This window comes from Lotus japonicus, chromosome 1, assembly GCF_012489685.1.
Source record: "Lotus japonicus ecotype B-129 chromosome 1, LjGifu_v1.2".
NCBI lineage: Eukaryota > Viridiplantae > Streptophyta > Magnoliopsida > Fabales > Fabaceae > Lotus > Lotus japonicus.
In genome coordinates this window covers 137,098,402-137,113,720 of record NC_080041.1, presented here as the reverse complement: position 1 = coordinate 137,113,720, position 15,319 = coordinate 137,098,402, and the positions used below count along the sequence as shown (strand labels likewise).

The window sequence follows — 15,319 nt, the reverse complement described above, 5'->3', positions numbered from 1 at the left end:
TAATACTATATATAAGGTAAATATGCTGAGAATTGAAAAAAACGGTAAGAAAACCGGTCAAACCGATCAATTCAAAAAAATTAAAAAAAAAAAGCCCAAACGGGCAGAAAACCGGCTCCAGCCGGTCTAAACCGGTCTGGACCGGTCCATAACGGTGGGATGACCGGCTCAGCCGGTCACCCACTATAAATACATTTTCTTTTCTCCCATCTTCAGAACCCTAGCCGCTCCTCACCCTCACCCTTCTTCCTCCTAACCCTCAAGCTCTCTCCTTCACCTTCTTCTTCCTCAAGCCCCTCCAAACGACCTCCACCGGCAACAAACACCCACCACCGCCATCTCCACCTCTGTCCCTCCTCTCTATCTCTCTCACCCACTCGCTCTATCTTTCTCCTCTCCTGTTCCTGTTCGCGATCTCCTCTCTCGGTCTCACTCACGCTCGCAGGAAGAAGAAGAGTCACGATCCACCTCAAAAAGCCAGGCTCCGCCACAATCCGCCGCCAAACAGCCATGCTCCAGGCCTAACGCCCCCAACCCGCCACCCTCCGGCCACGATCCGGCAACCACCGGCCTTGTTTCATCGTATCAAGGCCTTCAATCTCGCAAAGAAGCTTCCTTTCCTCACATGCAAAGTGATCTGAGGTGAGTTCGTGTTGTTTTCTCTTTGTTTTGTTGATTTTCGTTTGTTCATGACCCTTCTATTGAAACTCTCTCATCTCCCTTTGCAGATCAGAGCTTCTGAGTCAAGATTTGGATTATGATTTTTGTTTTGTTTTTTTTTTCATGTAAATTTTAACCTCTGGTCTGTAAATTTGAGGTTCTGTTCATGTAAATTTATTGCAAAAAAATTATGTTCATGTTCAATTTCATCTTCTTGCCTTATGTTTTCCATTCTGTTGTTTTCCCACTGAAATCAGTTGGGTTTCGGTGAGAGAAAATATCATTTTTTAACTTAAGAAACCAAAAAGCATAGTTGCTTGCAGAAGCAACCATGCACTGTAGCTAAGAAACTGAACCTGCCTTTTCAGCAAGCTCCAATGCTGAAAAAAATAAGAAACCGTATCTTAGCAACTCCAGCTGGGTTAAGAAACCAGCGTTGGAGTTGCTCTAAGGAGAGGTGAATATTGTACTCAATTCATCGAGGAAATCAAATGATGGCATTAGAAGGTCTATGAGTCAAAGCCTAAGGAATAGGAGTCACGTGAGAAGCTTTGCTTTTACTGACAAGTAATATTATAACAAAAAATGTCATTGTACTTTCTGTGCCAAAGCTGAAAAGTTTGAATTTTGAATACATTATTATATAATCTTTCTCCCGAAATAGATCTACTTTCTCCCAAGTCGGTCGGGTTCGGATTTCGACGGAATCTAGCTGTTTGAAACCGAGTTGACTAACACGATGACCCGAAAATCAGTTCAGAACCGCCTGAGAGCTTATTTTTTCATTCGGGTTGTGCGGTTTCGGGCGGGTGCGGGTTCCTTGCTCACCCCTAAAAATATCCCATGTTTCCATCTCTTTGGGGACGTTGACTACGCCGACGAGTAGTCAACTTGATCTGTGTAATGAAGATGTGAGATCAAGAGTTGAGATAGATTCCAAAGACGAGATCGAGAAAGAAATCGAAGAGTAAACAACCATTTTGGTCCCTGATTGTGTTCACTTATGAAGAACCAGTCCTCATACTTTGAAAATGGTCATTTTTCGTCCCTGAATTTGTCGTCGTCGGTCAAGTTAGTCCTTGATTGAGTTTTCCGTTAGTCCCTCGGACGGAAAAGTCCAAATGTCACCATTTTTGCCACATTGGCTTGACACGTCATCAATTACTCACATCTTATTATGTCAATTTAGTCCTCTATAAAAATTTAAAAAAAATCGAAATTTATTAATTCAAATTAAATTTATATTAGTAAATTCACAACATCTTCATCACCTTCATCCACAACATCATCATATCCATTCAGTAAAGAAATTCTAAACAATTGTTTTTTAGAAAGTTGAATTTTATTCAAGCAAAATGACAAGATACAGCAACCGGTGGCACTGGGCACACCCAGAGATTAGGAAAAGAAAAGTACAAAGCAAAAATGAAGAAAAATAACATAGCAACAGAAATTGACAGCAGGTAAACAACATCTTTAGAAGGTTAAGCATTGAGAGCCAGTATTCCCTGGAGCCAAATAGACAGAAAAAAAAACCTTGCAGCAGAGGACACAACTCGAAGCTATTGGTCTGAAGATTAATTTTTCCAAAAAAAAAAAGCATTTTTAACAAATTCAAACCCATCCTCACCTCCAATTTCAAAATTACAACGAAACAAACAGAACCCTAAACACATTTTTCAATTCGCGTTCTTACCTCCTCTTCTGTCTCTCTGCAATTGCCTTCTTCAACCTTCTCCAGCTTCAATTTCAGAGCTTCAATCCAACCCAATTAACCTTTTCCTCGCAGATGCATATCTAGAGGTTGCTTCAATTTCTTAATTCTCATTTTAGGGTTTACAATTTCCATTTCTGAACAATCTGACAAGGTCAAGATTTGCTCTGGTTTGCTTTGTTCTAGTTGCAGAGGGCTCTGGTGTTGGCTGGTGACGAACGAATCGATAAGAAGCATGCCTTACCTCCACGAAGGGATGATGACCGCGACGACCATTATGTGTATCATCTCGGCGAAAATCTCACTCCTAGATCCAAGCACCCTGCGTGCAAAACCCTCACTCTCTCCCTCTTATTCTCTATCACAACTTCCCCCTTTCTTCCCTAAACAAAACCCTAATTCCTCTCCCCCCTCTCTCCTCCAATGGCGAAATTCATCAGCCCAAACGCCATCCCCTGACTCTTCCTCAGATCTCCCCGAAATCATCGTCCAAGTCGTCGATCTCAAGCAAAGTGTTGCTGGCATTGTTTTGAAGCCCAGGGAGGATTATGGAGTCAAGAGCGAAGCTGCTGTTGCTGCTACTGGGTTCTTAGTTCTCTCTTTGAGATTTGGATACAATTTTTTTGTTTTTTTAGCTTTTAATTTTGCTGATCTCGTTAGTTTATTTTCATGGAGGATGAGGGGATTTTGTGTTCTATGAAAGAAGAAGGTGAGATTGAGGATGAAGATAAAGATGAAGATGAGGTTGAAGATAATTAGGTGATTTTTTGTAATTTGAATTAATAAATTCAAAGTATTTTTATTTTATTTTCATAGGGGACTAAATTGACATAATAAGATGTGAGTAATTGATGACGTGTCAAGCCAATATGGCAAAAATGGTGATATTTGGATTTTTCCGTTAAAGGGACTAACGGAAAACTCAATCAAGGACTAACTTCACCGACGGCGATAAATTCAAGGACGAAAAAAAACCATTTTCAAAGTATGAGGATTGGTTCGTCATAAGTGAACACAATCAGGGACCAAAATGGCTGTTTACTCGAAATCGAAAGGAAGTGGGTCGAGGGATTGGGTTGCGATGTGTGTGGGGTAGAGGATTTCATCACCGATGGGGTGGGGTTGCAGTGACTTAGGTTGTTATGGAAGTATGCAAGCTCCTTCATCACTCCTTTGCTCAATTGTTCATTACAATGCACAACATAAGTGATTTTGCGAGGCATAAAGGTGGGTGAATTTTGTGAGCTGTCTGGATAAGATATAATTTTGGCTAAATCAAGAGTAGTGACATAAGGTAAAAATGTGGAATAACTAGAAGGGAAATCAACGATGTTAGAAGTATGTGATGAATCAGTATAATAACTCAAAATGAGAATTTGGAGAAATTTCAGGGGGTTAGTGTTCCTAAATTTTGGATAGTGATATAAAAGTAACAAATTGTGGGTGAACCACTCTTTTTGTTATGAATTTTTTTTAAGGTTCTGGAAATGTTTAATGTTTTGTTAAAGAGTGCTAGTTTTTATGTGTTTGAATTTGTTGAAGTGTTTGATGTGATATAGTTTTTTCATCGTCTCTGAATGATAGCTCAAGTGGTAAGAGTTAGGGGGGACATATGAGTTGTGTGTGGGAGGTCCATAGATCAATTTCTGGATGATGCAATTTATCTTTCCGAAGTACTAAAAATATAGTTTTCTTTGAAACAAACATGTACTTTAACAAACAAATGAGGGATTAAGGGTTTCTGGTTGACAAAATATTTTACAGGATATTTCTAGGTTTATGAAGATGAAGGAATGTAAGGTATTAAAGATTAAAAATTAGTTATTACTTTTTTTTATTAAGAAATTCAGATTAGGTCCATTATTAAAAAAAATTGATTTTGGTCACTCATTAAATGACGTGGCAGTGCCACATAACCATAGTGGTGACAACTATCACTCCGACAATAACTAACCTCTCGATACTTCCCTTAGTCTTAGAGTGTATTTTAGAAGTTACACCGATAAGTAACGAATATCAAATCTCACTCATAGTTTAGGGATGAAAAATATATTTAACCCTAATTTAATATCATCATAAAAATTAAGCAATTGAGAATAAAAACATCTCAATTAAGGCAGAAAAGAGTCACAATCTTCAGCAAACTTTAAGCTTCTTGACAAGTTTCCATGAACTCCCAAATTATTATAGTTTGCAATGTAATGACGAGAATGAAACTTATCGATTTTAATATTTGGGCGTGTCTATCTAATTGTGTATAGCCCAATGTACCTAAGGAAAAGCTGTAATTCCGATTATGTCCTTGGATTCGGAGGTATCGGTTTCCAGCAGCTCCGGCAGAGATTGGTTCTTCCCGTCGCCATCGTTCTTCCGTTCCTCTCCTTCGCAATATGGGCGTCGATTCCATACAAACTCGAATACTCACTCTGCTCCGAGCTCCACCTACCCATCAGGCATTCGGCATCGCCGCAGAGTTAAATTCTCTCGGACTCCCACCACCTCGTCAAACGAGAAACCTCAAATTTCAATTGTTTCAGATAAACCATCTGCAATTTCAAAGAATAATCTTAACTGGCTCTCGCAATTTGGTCTCCAGTTTGCCCTTGTGGTAGGTAGCTTTTCTCTCTCTCTCTCTCTCTCTCTCTCTCTCTCTCTTGCAGTCTTGCTTCTCGCTCACTCACTGTTTTCTGTTTTCTGTTGGAGTGGATGCAGACGTTGACTATTGTTTTTTTGTTGCTACTGCTGCTCCGAAATACACATCTAGAAAGCCAAGTAAATAAGTTGCAGGTAGGTAACTCATCTGAAATCTGACTGACTTTGTAGTATTTAAATTTTCAACAAGATTAGTTCTATTCCACTCTTGCTCTTCTTCATTCATTCTCATAAATATTTCTATCTTTAATCATTTAAGCCTTTATCCTAATAAACTGAACTTACTTTTCCTCTGTAGGGCGAGATTCTCAGATTACATGCGTGCCATCAGTTAGATACCCTAAACGTTTCTAGCTCCACAGCTCACAAGAGTCAGGACACTCATCCTTGTTCATGTGAAAATTTCAAAAGAAACCTAGCTCTTTTTTTATCTTTCATGCTTCTACTTATCCCTCTTATCATTTTCAAGTACATAGACTATGTATCAAGATCAAGGCTTTCTGAAAATATATCAGAACAAGTTTCTCTAAATAAGCAAATTGCATATCGGGTCGATGTCTTTTTATCAGTTTATCCTTATGCAAAACCCCTTGTGTTGTTAGTTGCAACACTCTTGTTAATTTTTCTGGGAGGATTGACCCTTTTTGGTGTAACTACCGAAGATTTAGGGCATTGCCTCTGGCTATCTTGGACCTATGTAGCTGATTCTGGTAATCATGCCAGCTCCGAAGGTATTGGTCCAAGGTTAGTTGCAGTTTCAATTAGCTTTGGTGGGATGCTTATATTTGCAATGATGCTTGGACTTGTGTCTGATGCAATTTCTGAGAAGTTTGATTCACTGAGGAAAGGAAAAAGTGAGGTGGTTGAGCAAAATCATACTTTGATTCTTGGTTGGAGTGATAAATTGGTAAGGTTCTCGCGTTACCAATACCATCTACTGGGTTTCTTGTAACTATCCTTGCAAGTTTTTCAGTGCACTAATGAATTATTCATTACAAAGAATTCAAATATATATATATATATATATATATATATATATATATATATCAATTGATGGTTTTTCTATGCCAATGTGGCCTACCTGATCAATTGAGTTTCTTAAATGCTCACTTATCTTAACCAGTAAAACATGGCTACATGTGCAGGGTTCATTACTAAATCAACTTGCCATAGCCAATGAGAGTCTGGGTGGAGGAACTATTGCAGTGATGGCTGAGCGAGACAAGGAAGATATGGAGCTTGACATTGGAAAAATGGAGTTTGATTTCAAAGGAACATCTGTCATATGCAGAAGTGGAAGCCCCCTGATTCTGGCTGATCTGAAAAAGGTGTAGGATCTGTTTTAACCTTTTGTTGGAATTGTGGTTTGCTGTGTTTTATACAATATATGAAATCTAATGTTAACGTATATATTGAATGATTTTCTAGAACAACACGACTGCTTATATTGATCTATATTACCTCATTCTATTGAGGCCTGCAAGGAATTATAAGGAGTAGGAATATTCCACCTTTGCTTAAGAGAGACCATTTGGCTATTATGTTTTAAATAATCAGACTTGTTTTATGGTTTGGTAAGAGTTTAGTATAGCCCTATGCCATTAATAAATGGAAAACAATGGAGTAAAGAATATATGACGGCAATAATCATGCCTTTGTCCTTTCTTAGTCCTTTTAAATAGACACGCTTGTCATTTTTCGTTGGTTGGCTTTTAGAGCCCAGACCAATTGAACTGTGTAAGTCAGTCCATATATATTCAAGTGATAGTGTTGATTAGAACTTTCTGCCGGTCAGTTTAGGCAAATCTGATTTTGGTATTGTAAAAACTCACATATTGCAATTTTGGAAGAAAGCTAAATGAAGAGTTTATTTCCTCTGCTGCACCACCTGTCCAAAAATTCTCACATGAAATTCAATTTCAAAAACCATGGATATTGCTGTGGTCAGTACTGCTACGAGCAATTTTTTTAATGTTGTGCTATTTTTCCTCCTTTTGTTACATATTGTTATGATATAAATGTCCACTTCTGGTCGAAAGTGTTGCCTAATTTTTATGTTGGTTTGTTTCTAACACCAAGTCATGTACAGGTTTCTGTTTCAAAGGCACGTACAATAATCGTCCTTGCTGAAGATGGAAATGCTGATCAGGTCCGATTGAGCTATGTTCTGCGCCAAGCTTAATAAGAGTGGATAAGCAATAACTTGCTTTTTGTTTGGTGCAGAGTGATGCCCGTGCTTTGAGAACAGTCTTAAGTCTGACTGGAGTCAAAGAAGGATTACGAGGACACATAGTGGTTGAAATGAGTGATCTAGACAATGAGGTCCTTGTTAAACTTGTGGGTGGGGATCTTGTTGAAACTGTTGTAGCTCATGATGTCATTGGTCGATTGATGATTCAATGTGCTCGGCAGCCTGGACTTGCACAGGTCAAACCTACTCTGTATAATGCAATTTTAGTTGCATAGTTTATAGCGTCTATAGTCAATACAGTTCAGAAGTCCTTGACTACTGTTTTCAGCTTCATGATTAATTTATAGCAAGACAGTTACTACATTGTTGTTGACTGTTTGCATGGATAATGTCATACTTATATGTTTAGACTTTACAGGCTTCTTTCCTACCCTTGGAATTTTTTTTTGGTGGGAGATTATGATTAAAAAAAAGAAATTAATGGGCTTTCTTTGGCAGATTTGGGAAGATATACTTGGATTTGAAAATTGTGAATTCTACATCAAAAGATGGCCTCAGCTGGATGGCATGCTATTTGAGGATGTATTAATCAGTTTTCCTGCTGCAATTCCTTGTGGAATCAAAGTTGCATCTTATGGTGGTAAAATTATATTGAATCCAGATGACTCCTATGTTCTGCAAGAAGGTGATGAAGTTCTGGTTATTGCAGAGGATGATGATACCTATGCTCCAGCGCCCTTACCTATGGTGCTTTGTCACAAATAAATTTACATTGCTCTGGTTTTTTACCTATTATTATTTGTTCCACAGCTCATGACAAATACATGTTCAAAGGCTAATGAAAGTTGAAGTTTGCTTGAGCTAATTTGGCGTGCAACAAGTGCTTATATCTCTACTAAATTCTTTCCATTGGATTAAATTATCTGTTCTGGACCTTAAGTAAGGCATAACTAATAATCAAATATGAACAACTTATTTATTAAGGTCTAACTGTGATTATTTTTACACATGGAAAAAGTAGTAAAGCTAACAAAGTCGAGCATTTTATATTGAGGATGGATGAAGGAGATTGAATGATATGGTTCCTTGCTCCCTTTCCTTGTTGATTTCAGGTTCGGAGGGGAAGCTTACCGAAGGACTTTGTTTATCCTAAGTCTCCGGAGAGAATACTTTTTTGCGGCTGGAGGCGTGATATGGAGGACATGATCACGGTAATACTATAATAATTTTGCTGCTATAGTCCTTTCTTTTTGTGGTAATTTCTTTCTTACTATATACCAACAAGTCATATAGTGCTTCCTCAGTGACGAATCAGTTGTGATTCATACTGGCCTCCCACTGTGAGTGATATTAGTAGTCATTTCTCCTATCTCACTAGTAATGAGTCATGTCAACAATGAATTCTCCATGGCTGTGTTTCCCACTATCATTAGTTTTTCTTGATGCATTTATAAGTTTTATTTCTTGCGGTATGCTAATTTTCTTTCCATGAAATTTCCCATGATGATCATTTGAATGAAGTCTCTTCCTTCTTTGTCATGCAACATTCCAACCAGCTCTTTAGGTTGATAATCATTCCTGTCCTTTCGTTGAGTTGATTTTGCAACAATGCTCACCTTTGAGACATCTCAAACATCCTTGATTTGCCTTTGCAGTCATGTTTATGTGGAGCCCATGTTATACTTTGTGGTTTTAAAGGGCATTGTAACAAACTTAAAGCTTAGTAAGATTTACTATAGAAGGAGTGTTAGAATATACAAATATATCCTATAATATCTTGATTGTATTTTAGATTAGTTTACAGCAACTTAGATTATCTCTTAGGAGTCAGAATTAGTTACCATGTTTCCGTATAGGATTTAACTCCCCTAAAGTGAGGGGGTCACTTTAGAGGGTAAAGTAAGCAATTATAGCCATTGATTGAGAAATCAACTTTTGAGATTGTAATTATATACTCTAAATTTGGAAAGAGATGATGATACTTTTTCTTAATTCATCAAATCATACAATCACAAATATAAAGTTTTTCCTCCTAAAAAAGGAAATAAATCCTGGTATTAGTGGCAGACCAATTTTGCTTATCACCTAAGATCTTATTATATTAGAGCATAGTAGTCAATCCCGGATAGCGGCGCGTAGCGGCCGACCCCAAAAGTGGGATAGCGGGATAGCGCATAGCGGGATGGCCGCTATTTTGATTTTTCATATATAATTTTATATAATTAATAGTATAATAGTATATACATATAATAACTAAAAAAATGATAAATATAACTTAAAATCTAGAACAAACAGATGAGATGATAGAGAAGAGAGGAGGAAGAGGATGCCATGCGAGAGAACTGGTAACAAAATGAATTGATTGAGAATAGAAAATTAAGAGGAAAAGAAAGGAAAGAAAAATAAAAAAAAACAGAGCAGAACAGAGGCCCAAGGGCAGTGGTCGCCGGAGATTGGCTGAAAGTCACCTCACAGCGTTCGTCGGAAGTTGGACGATGCTTGTCGGAGGTCGGCGGTGGCCATGGGTGCTGATCGAAGGTGGAAGGTGGCTGAAGAAGATCGCAGTGGCCATGGGTTCTGTCGCTGAAGAAGAAGCTGAAGAAGAAGATGAATAGGGAGAGATGAAACGCGCGTTTCATTTATTTATGTGCGAAATCCCAAAATTGCCCTCAAAGTTTAACCTAATTATAAAATTTCAAGGGCAATTTAGGTTTTTCCACAACTGTACCTTATCTTCTTCTTGTGGCGCCGCGATCTCACGCGATAAGGCCGCGATCTTGCCGCGATTTGCGGCGCGACAGCCGCGACGGCGTTCCGCGACGCGATGGCTTCAGAATAGCGGCGAGCGGCCGCGACGCGACGCGACGGCGCGATAGCGCCGCGATTTTCCGCGATCGATAACTATGTATTAGAGTAACAAGTATGACTTAAAAGAAGTCCCACATTGCATAGATAAGCGTGTATGATAGTATATGTTAAAGGACACACTCACCCATTGCCTTAAGCTTTTGTGGTGATGTGGATGTAACTTAAAATTATTATAATTTGGTATCAGAGTTGAATATGTCCAACGGCTCATGATCAAAAAAAGATTCAAAATAAAATCGGAAAGAAAATACTCGTAAAGAAAAACAAGAGAAGAAAGAAGAAGAAGAAGAAGAAGCAAGTTATAAAGGCCTCCGGGACTCAAGTTAAAAACGAAGGAGCACAAGTCCAACGACCTTTGATGTTCCGCTAGAGTACAAGCCCAGGCAGAAAGCAAGTCGTAAGACCTCTAAGGCTCGACGCCTCGAACAAAGGAGTACGTACAAGCCCATGCAAGAAGAAGAAACAAAATGGAGTCCTACTTGAAGGGGGAGTATTAGAGTAACAAGTGTGACTAAAGAAGTCCCACATAGTATAGATAAGCAATTATACAATATCATGCCTAACTTGGCTAGAAATTCATAAGTGTTTTTGAAGAGTCTTTTTGTAAAGGGTATCTAGCCACTTGTGAGGTTGGAACAAATGACACACAAATAGTTTCAGTATCTAGTTTCTCTTTGGTGAAGTGCCTATCAATCTCCACATGTTTTGTTCTATAATGCTGTATAGAATTCTGGGCAATGATTGCTTATTGCACCCTTGTTGTTAAAATATATCTTCATAGGTGGATTGGTAGTCATTCTCAATTTCAAGAACCCACTTCAACTACATACCTCATAAATTTCTTGTGCCCTTGCTCTAAACTCCCTTCCGCACTACTTCTAGCCACCACATTTTACTTCTTGCTTTTCCAAGTGACAAGGTTTCCCCATACAAAGGTACACTAGTCCGATGTATATTTTCTATCAATTACAGAACCAGCTCAATCGGCACCAGTGTAAGCTTCAATGAACTGTTGGGTTGTTTTCTTGAATAGTAGACCCTTGCCCAGTGAACTTTTTAAATATCTCAAAATTCAATAAACTTCCTCAAGACGTCCTTCATAGTGAGAGGGCAAAATCTGGTCTTGTGTGAGATATATAAATTAACTTCGGGTTAAATATGGTTTTAGTCAAGCTATGAAATTTATAACCTCTATATTTAGATTCACCGCTATATTAGAGAGACTAAAAACATATTTAACCCATTAATTTCCCACAGATCTTTGGTATCTGGTGGTACACACACGATTACCTTTCTTCTCATCTCCAAGTTTCTGGTTAGGATCGATAGGAGTGTCACTGTCAGTTGATCTACATCCACTCATCGATGTTACTTTTAGGAGATCAAGGACGTTCTTCCTTTTAGAGAGGACAATTCCCTTTCTTGACTGGTAAGCTCCATTCCAAGAGGTTATCTTAAGGATCCCAAGTCTTTTATATCAAATTGTGGTTCAAGGGATTTTTTTAATCTATTCATTTCCTGCAAGTCATCTCTCATGACGATGATATCTTCAATGTACACAATTAGCAATCTTCCTGTCATTAACCAACTAGCTGAAAAGCTTTCCATTCATGTTTCTTTCCTTTACCTCGGAGCAATATTATGATGGGTGACCTCCTGGGAAGTTTTCCCGGGAAGTGCGTGAGTGATGACAAAGCGCACTGAAAAGACTCGTGTTGTTACCGTGAGGCCAGTTGTCAGATCGAGATGTTACACTTTTTACATCTAGTTGTTGTAGAAGCCGATCCAGATTTACACCAAGAGAAAGGAAGACCATAATAGTGTTGACTTTTGCCACTGGTGCTAAAGTTTCTGAGTAGTCAAACTCGTAGGTTTGAGTGTAACCCTTAACCAAGACTCCACGGGGCAAGCTTTATATCTCTCAAGGCTCCCATCCGAACTGAACTTGATGGTGAATATTCACTTTCATCGCACCGTTTTCTTTCCTTTTGGTAACTCTACTACATTCCAGGTATGATTCTTTTCAAGAGCTTTCCTTCCTCTCTTCCAAAACAGCCCCCTTATAAAGGATGTTTGATACAAAGATCTTACACCATTCTGAATAGCAATGGGAATATTAGAGTCATCTAATTCAGGAGGTTTATTTGTAGCTTCTAGCTCTAAAGTTTCAGAAATATTGTTACGTTGTGGTTCGTCTGATTCAAGACAATGCAGGGGAGGATTTTTGGACTTATTTTTCTAATTAAACTTCTTCCTTGAGTAGATACTATCGAAGGGCTACACCCTTCTAATTCTCACCTTTATCTTTTCCCCTATTTTCATGAACCTCATTGTCCTCTTCTTTTGGTATACTTTTGTCCTCACAACATCACTGAGTTTTTTGCTTTCATCTGCAGCTGTCAAAACCGCACTCGGTTAGGAATCCGAACTAGATTCAGCAAGTTCAAAGTAATGTAAAAAATGAAGATTGAATTGAGTTGAATCTTCACTAGTACCCCCCACCCCCTCCAAGATGAGTGGCAAAAAAGGTTGTGATGGAAACCACTATTTTTCCAAATCTTCTCTCCATGATTATAGTTTACAATTTATTCCTCTCTCAACTTCCCCCTAGAGGAAGTTGAACCGTTGGTTCCTGGATATGTTGAGTGCTATTATTTAACACCATGGTAAAACGATAAAGGCTCAAGATTGGCCCTTGGAGTATAACCTTACAGGCAAGTCCTCTATGGAACTTGTTTTGGTACACTAGTTTTAACTCCATCATACACATCCTAGATGCCCCAATATGAGCAACACCAGACTCCCTTGTTCTCCAAAGCCTCCACATGACTTCTCTTGGCTTTCCATAAAAAAGATCTTTTGATTTTCAGTAAGTGCTTGTATTATTCTTTTGACAATAAAAACAAATTATATAAGAGAAAGAAATACTCAAATTTGAATGCTAAAATGAAATGTTATACATAAACAAATGAAAAATGACGTCAAAAGTCATATCTTTTCTTGAGGTAATAATATGTCCAATATTTAATTTTTTAGGTCCAGATAATAAGTTACATATATGCATGATACATTAAACAAAATTTTCAGTTTTGGGGGAGCCATGTATCCCCAAGTCCCCCTTAGGCCTTACCTCTGTCCTTGCAACAGTTTATTTGCTGTAGGCATTAAAATTTGTTTTGGCTTTCGAAATTCTCTCTTCCTGTAGGTTTTGGATGCATCTCTAGCACCTGATTCGGAACTCTGGATGTTCAATGATGTTCCAGAAAAAGAGAGGGAAAAGAAGCTAATTGATGGTGGCCTTGACATAAGTCGGTTGGAAAATATATCTCTGGTTAATCGTGAGGGAAATGCTGTTATACGTCGTCACTTAGAGAGCCTTCCACTGGAATCATTTGATTCAGTAAGTGGCATGTATTAGTTTATCCTTCATTTAGTGTTTTCACTACATTATCTCCATTCTTCATGCAAAATGTATGGATCTAGCTTCTCCAACGTTGATGTTTGTTAATAATTTGCTGGAGTATTCTTTCAACAACAGCATAATTTTATTGACTAATTGGTAGCAATTTGGGTTATAATATTAGGCAGTATTTGGGACTTGTGTATGTTACAATTACAATGTATGCAATTTAATTATGGTGGAAATTATGGTCTTTGCAGATATTGATTTTGGCTGATGAATCAGTAGAGGATTCAGCAATTCAAGCTGACTCTAGATCTCTTGCTACACTGCTTTTAATTCGTGATATACAAGTGAGTTTAGTGTACAAAATTTGAGCTCTTCTGCTACCTTACAAAATTCTCTTCCTTTTTAGCTGTAGAGCATGTAATCCACAAAACTATCGTAGTAAAGGAATAAATTGCAAGCATCTGATATCAATAGATTATATAATGAGGATATTTTGGCAGAAGTCCAGTATGGATTCTCTATGGTAATATGGTTTCATCTTTTGCCTATTTTCAATTCTGCTTAGATGCTAATGCTGGCTGCAATATTAGAGACACTGATACTGAACTCGCTTGGTGCGCAGCTAATTCACATTATTTGAGTTATTTAGTTTTTGTATATTTACAATTGGATGATCTTGTATTACTTCCTCCTGTGAATATTTCAAGCAATTAATTGGTGAATTTTTTCTGTTTTTTTCCTTTATTTTAGGATTTATTTATTGATTCTAGGAGTTGTATATTTGATTTCCTTTTGCGATGCTCGTGTCTTCACATTATATCTGAGGCATTGACATTTTGATTTCAGGCTAGGCGTCTCCCTTATGTAGCTATGGCCAGTCAAACTCAGGGAGGAAACTTCTCGAAAGGCTCATGGATTGGGGAAATGAAGCAGGCTTCAGACAAAACAGTTATAATTAGTGAAATTTTGGACCCTAGGACAAAAAATCTTTTATCTATGTCAAAGATTAGTGATTATGTTTTATCCAATGAACTTGTCAGCATGGCTTTGGCTATGGTTGCAGAAGATCGGCAGATAAATGATGTATTGGAGGAGCTCTTTGCGGAGGAGGTACTGCTCTATTCGACAAAATTAAGGAACAGATTACATTACATGATTTGCGTGCATCGCATCTAACGTCTTGAAAAGCCTGTCACGTTTCCTTTTTTGCATCTTACTGCAAACTGATAAACTCAGATCCCTTACAGTTTCCTGAGTGTCCTACAGTAGCAGTAAAAGATTAAAATGAAAAAAGAATCATTCTTGTTTCGTGTTTTATAATTGATAAATTTTCTTCTGAATTCTTTTCAGGGAAATGAGATGCATATAAGGCAAGCAGATATATACCTCCGTGAAGGTGAGGAGATGAGTTTCTATGAAATAATGTTGCGTGCTCGGCAGAGAAGAGAGATTTTGATAGGCTACCGTTTAGCGAATGCCGAGAGGGCAGTCATTAACCCCCCAGCAAAAACTGGCAGACGGAAGTGGTCACTGAAGGATGTTTTTGTGGTGATTACTGAAAAGGAATGAGGCATTTGTGGACCAGGAAAATGGATATCCATGCCACCATGCTGGTGATCTTGGAATTGTGAAGTCTAATCTGGCTTCAATTTTTTGTTCTCCAAAATGAGAGGAATTACCACGAGCGGTATGTAAAAAAATGATCAAGTGTCACCTACGAGTTTATATGTTAGCCATTGTGTTCTGTGCATCGAGTTTTCACGTGACCAGCCCAACTGAATATCTATTACTCGTAAATGGAAAATTGCATCTCGAATTAATATCA

At 38.1% G+C, this 15,319-nt stretch overlaps 1 protein-coding gene and 1 long non-coding RNA gene across 2 annotated transcripts; both read left to right on the top strand.

Annotated features, from left to right (window-relative positions):
* The first annotated feature begins 1,971 nt into the window (after positions 1-1,971).
* Positions 1,972-3,185, top strand: LOC130732771 (uncharacterized). The gene is made up of 2 exons (XR_009017118.1): positions 1,972-2,463; positions 2,561-3,185. It is a non-coding gene; the product is annotated as an uncharacterized LOC130732771 (long non-coding RNA).
* Positions 3,186-4,555: 1,370 nt separating this feature from the next.
* On the top strand, positions 4,556-15,319 carry LOC130731474 (ion channel CASTOR). Its single transcript, XM_057583783.1, has 12 exons — positions 4,556-4,982; positions 5,087-5,161; positions 5,325-5,933; positions 6,172-6,354; positions 7,116-7,175; positions 7,250-7,453; positions 7,716-7,964; positions 8,330-8,428; positions 13,291-13,485; positions 13,746-13,838; positions 14,341-14,604; positions 14,845-15,319. Exons 1-12 carry the CDS (start codon positions 4,671-4,673, stop codon positions 15,061-15,063), a joined length of 2,562 nt encoding a protein of 853 aa, XP_057439766.1. The 5' UTR covers positions 4,556-4,670; the 3' UTR covers positions 15,064-15,319.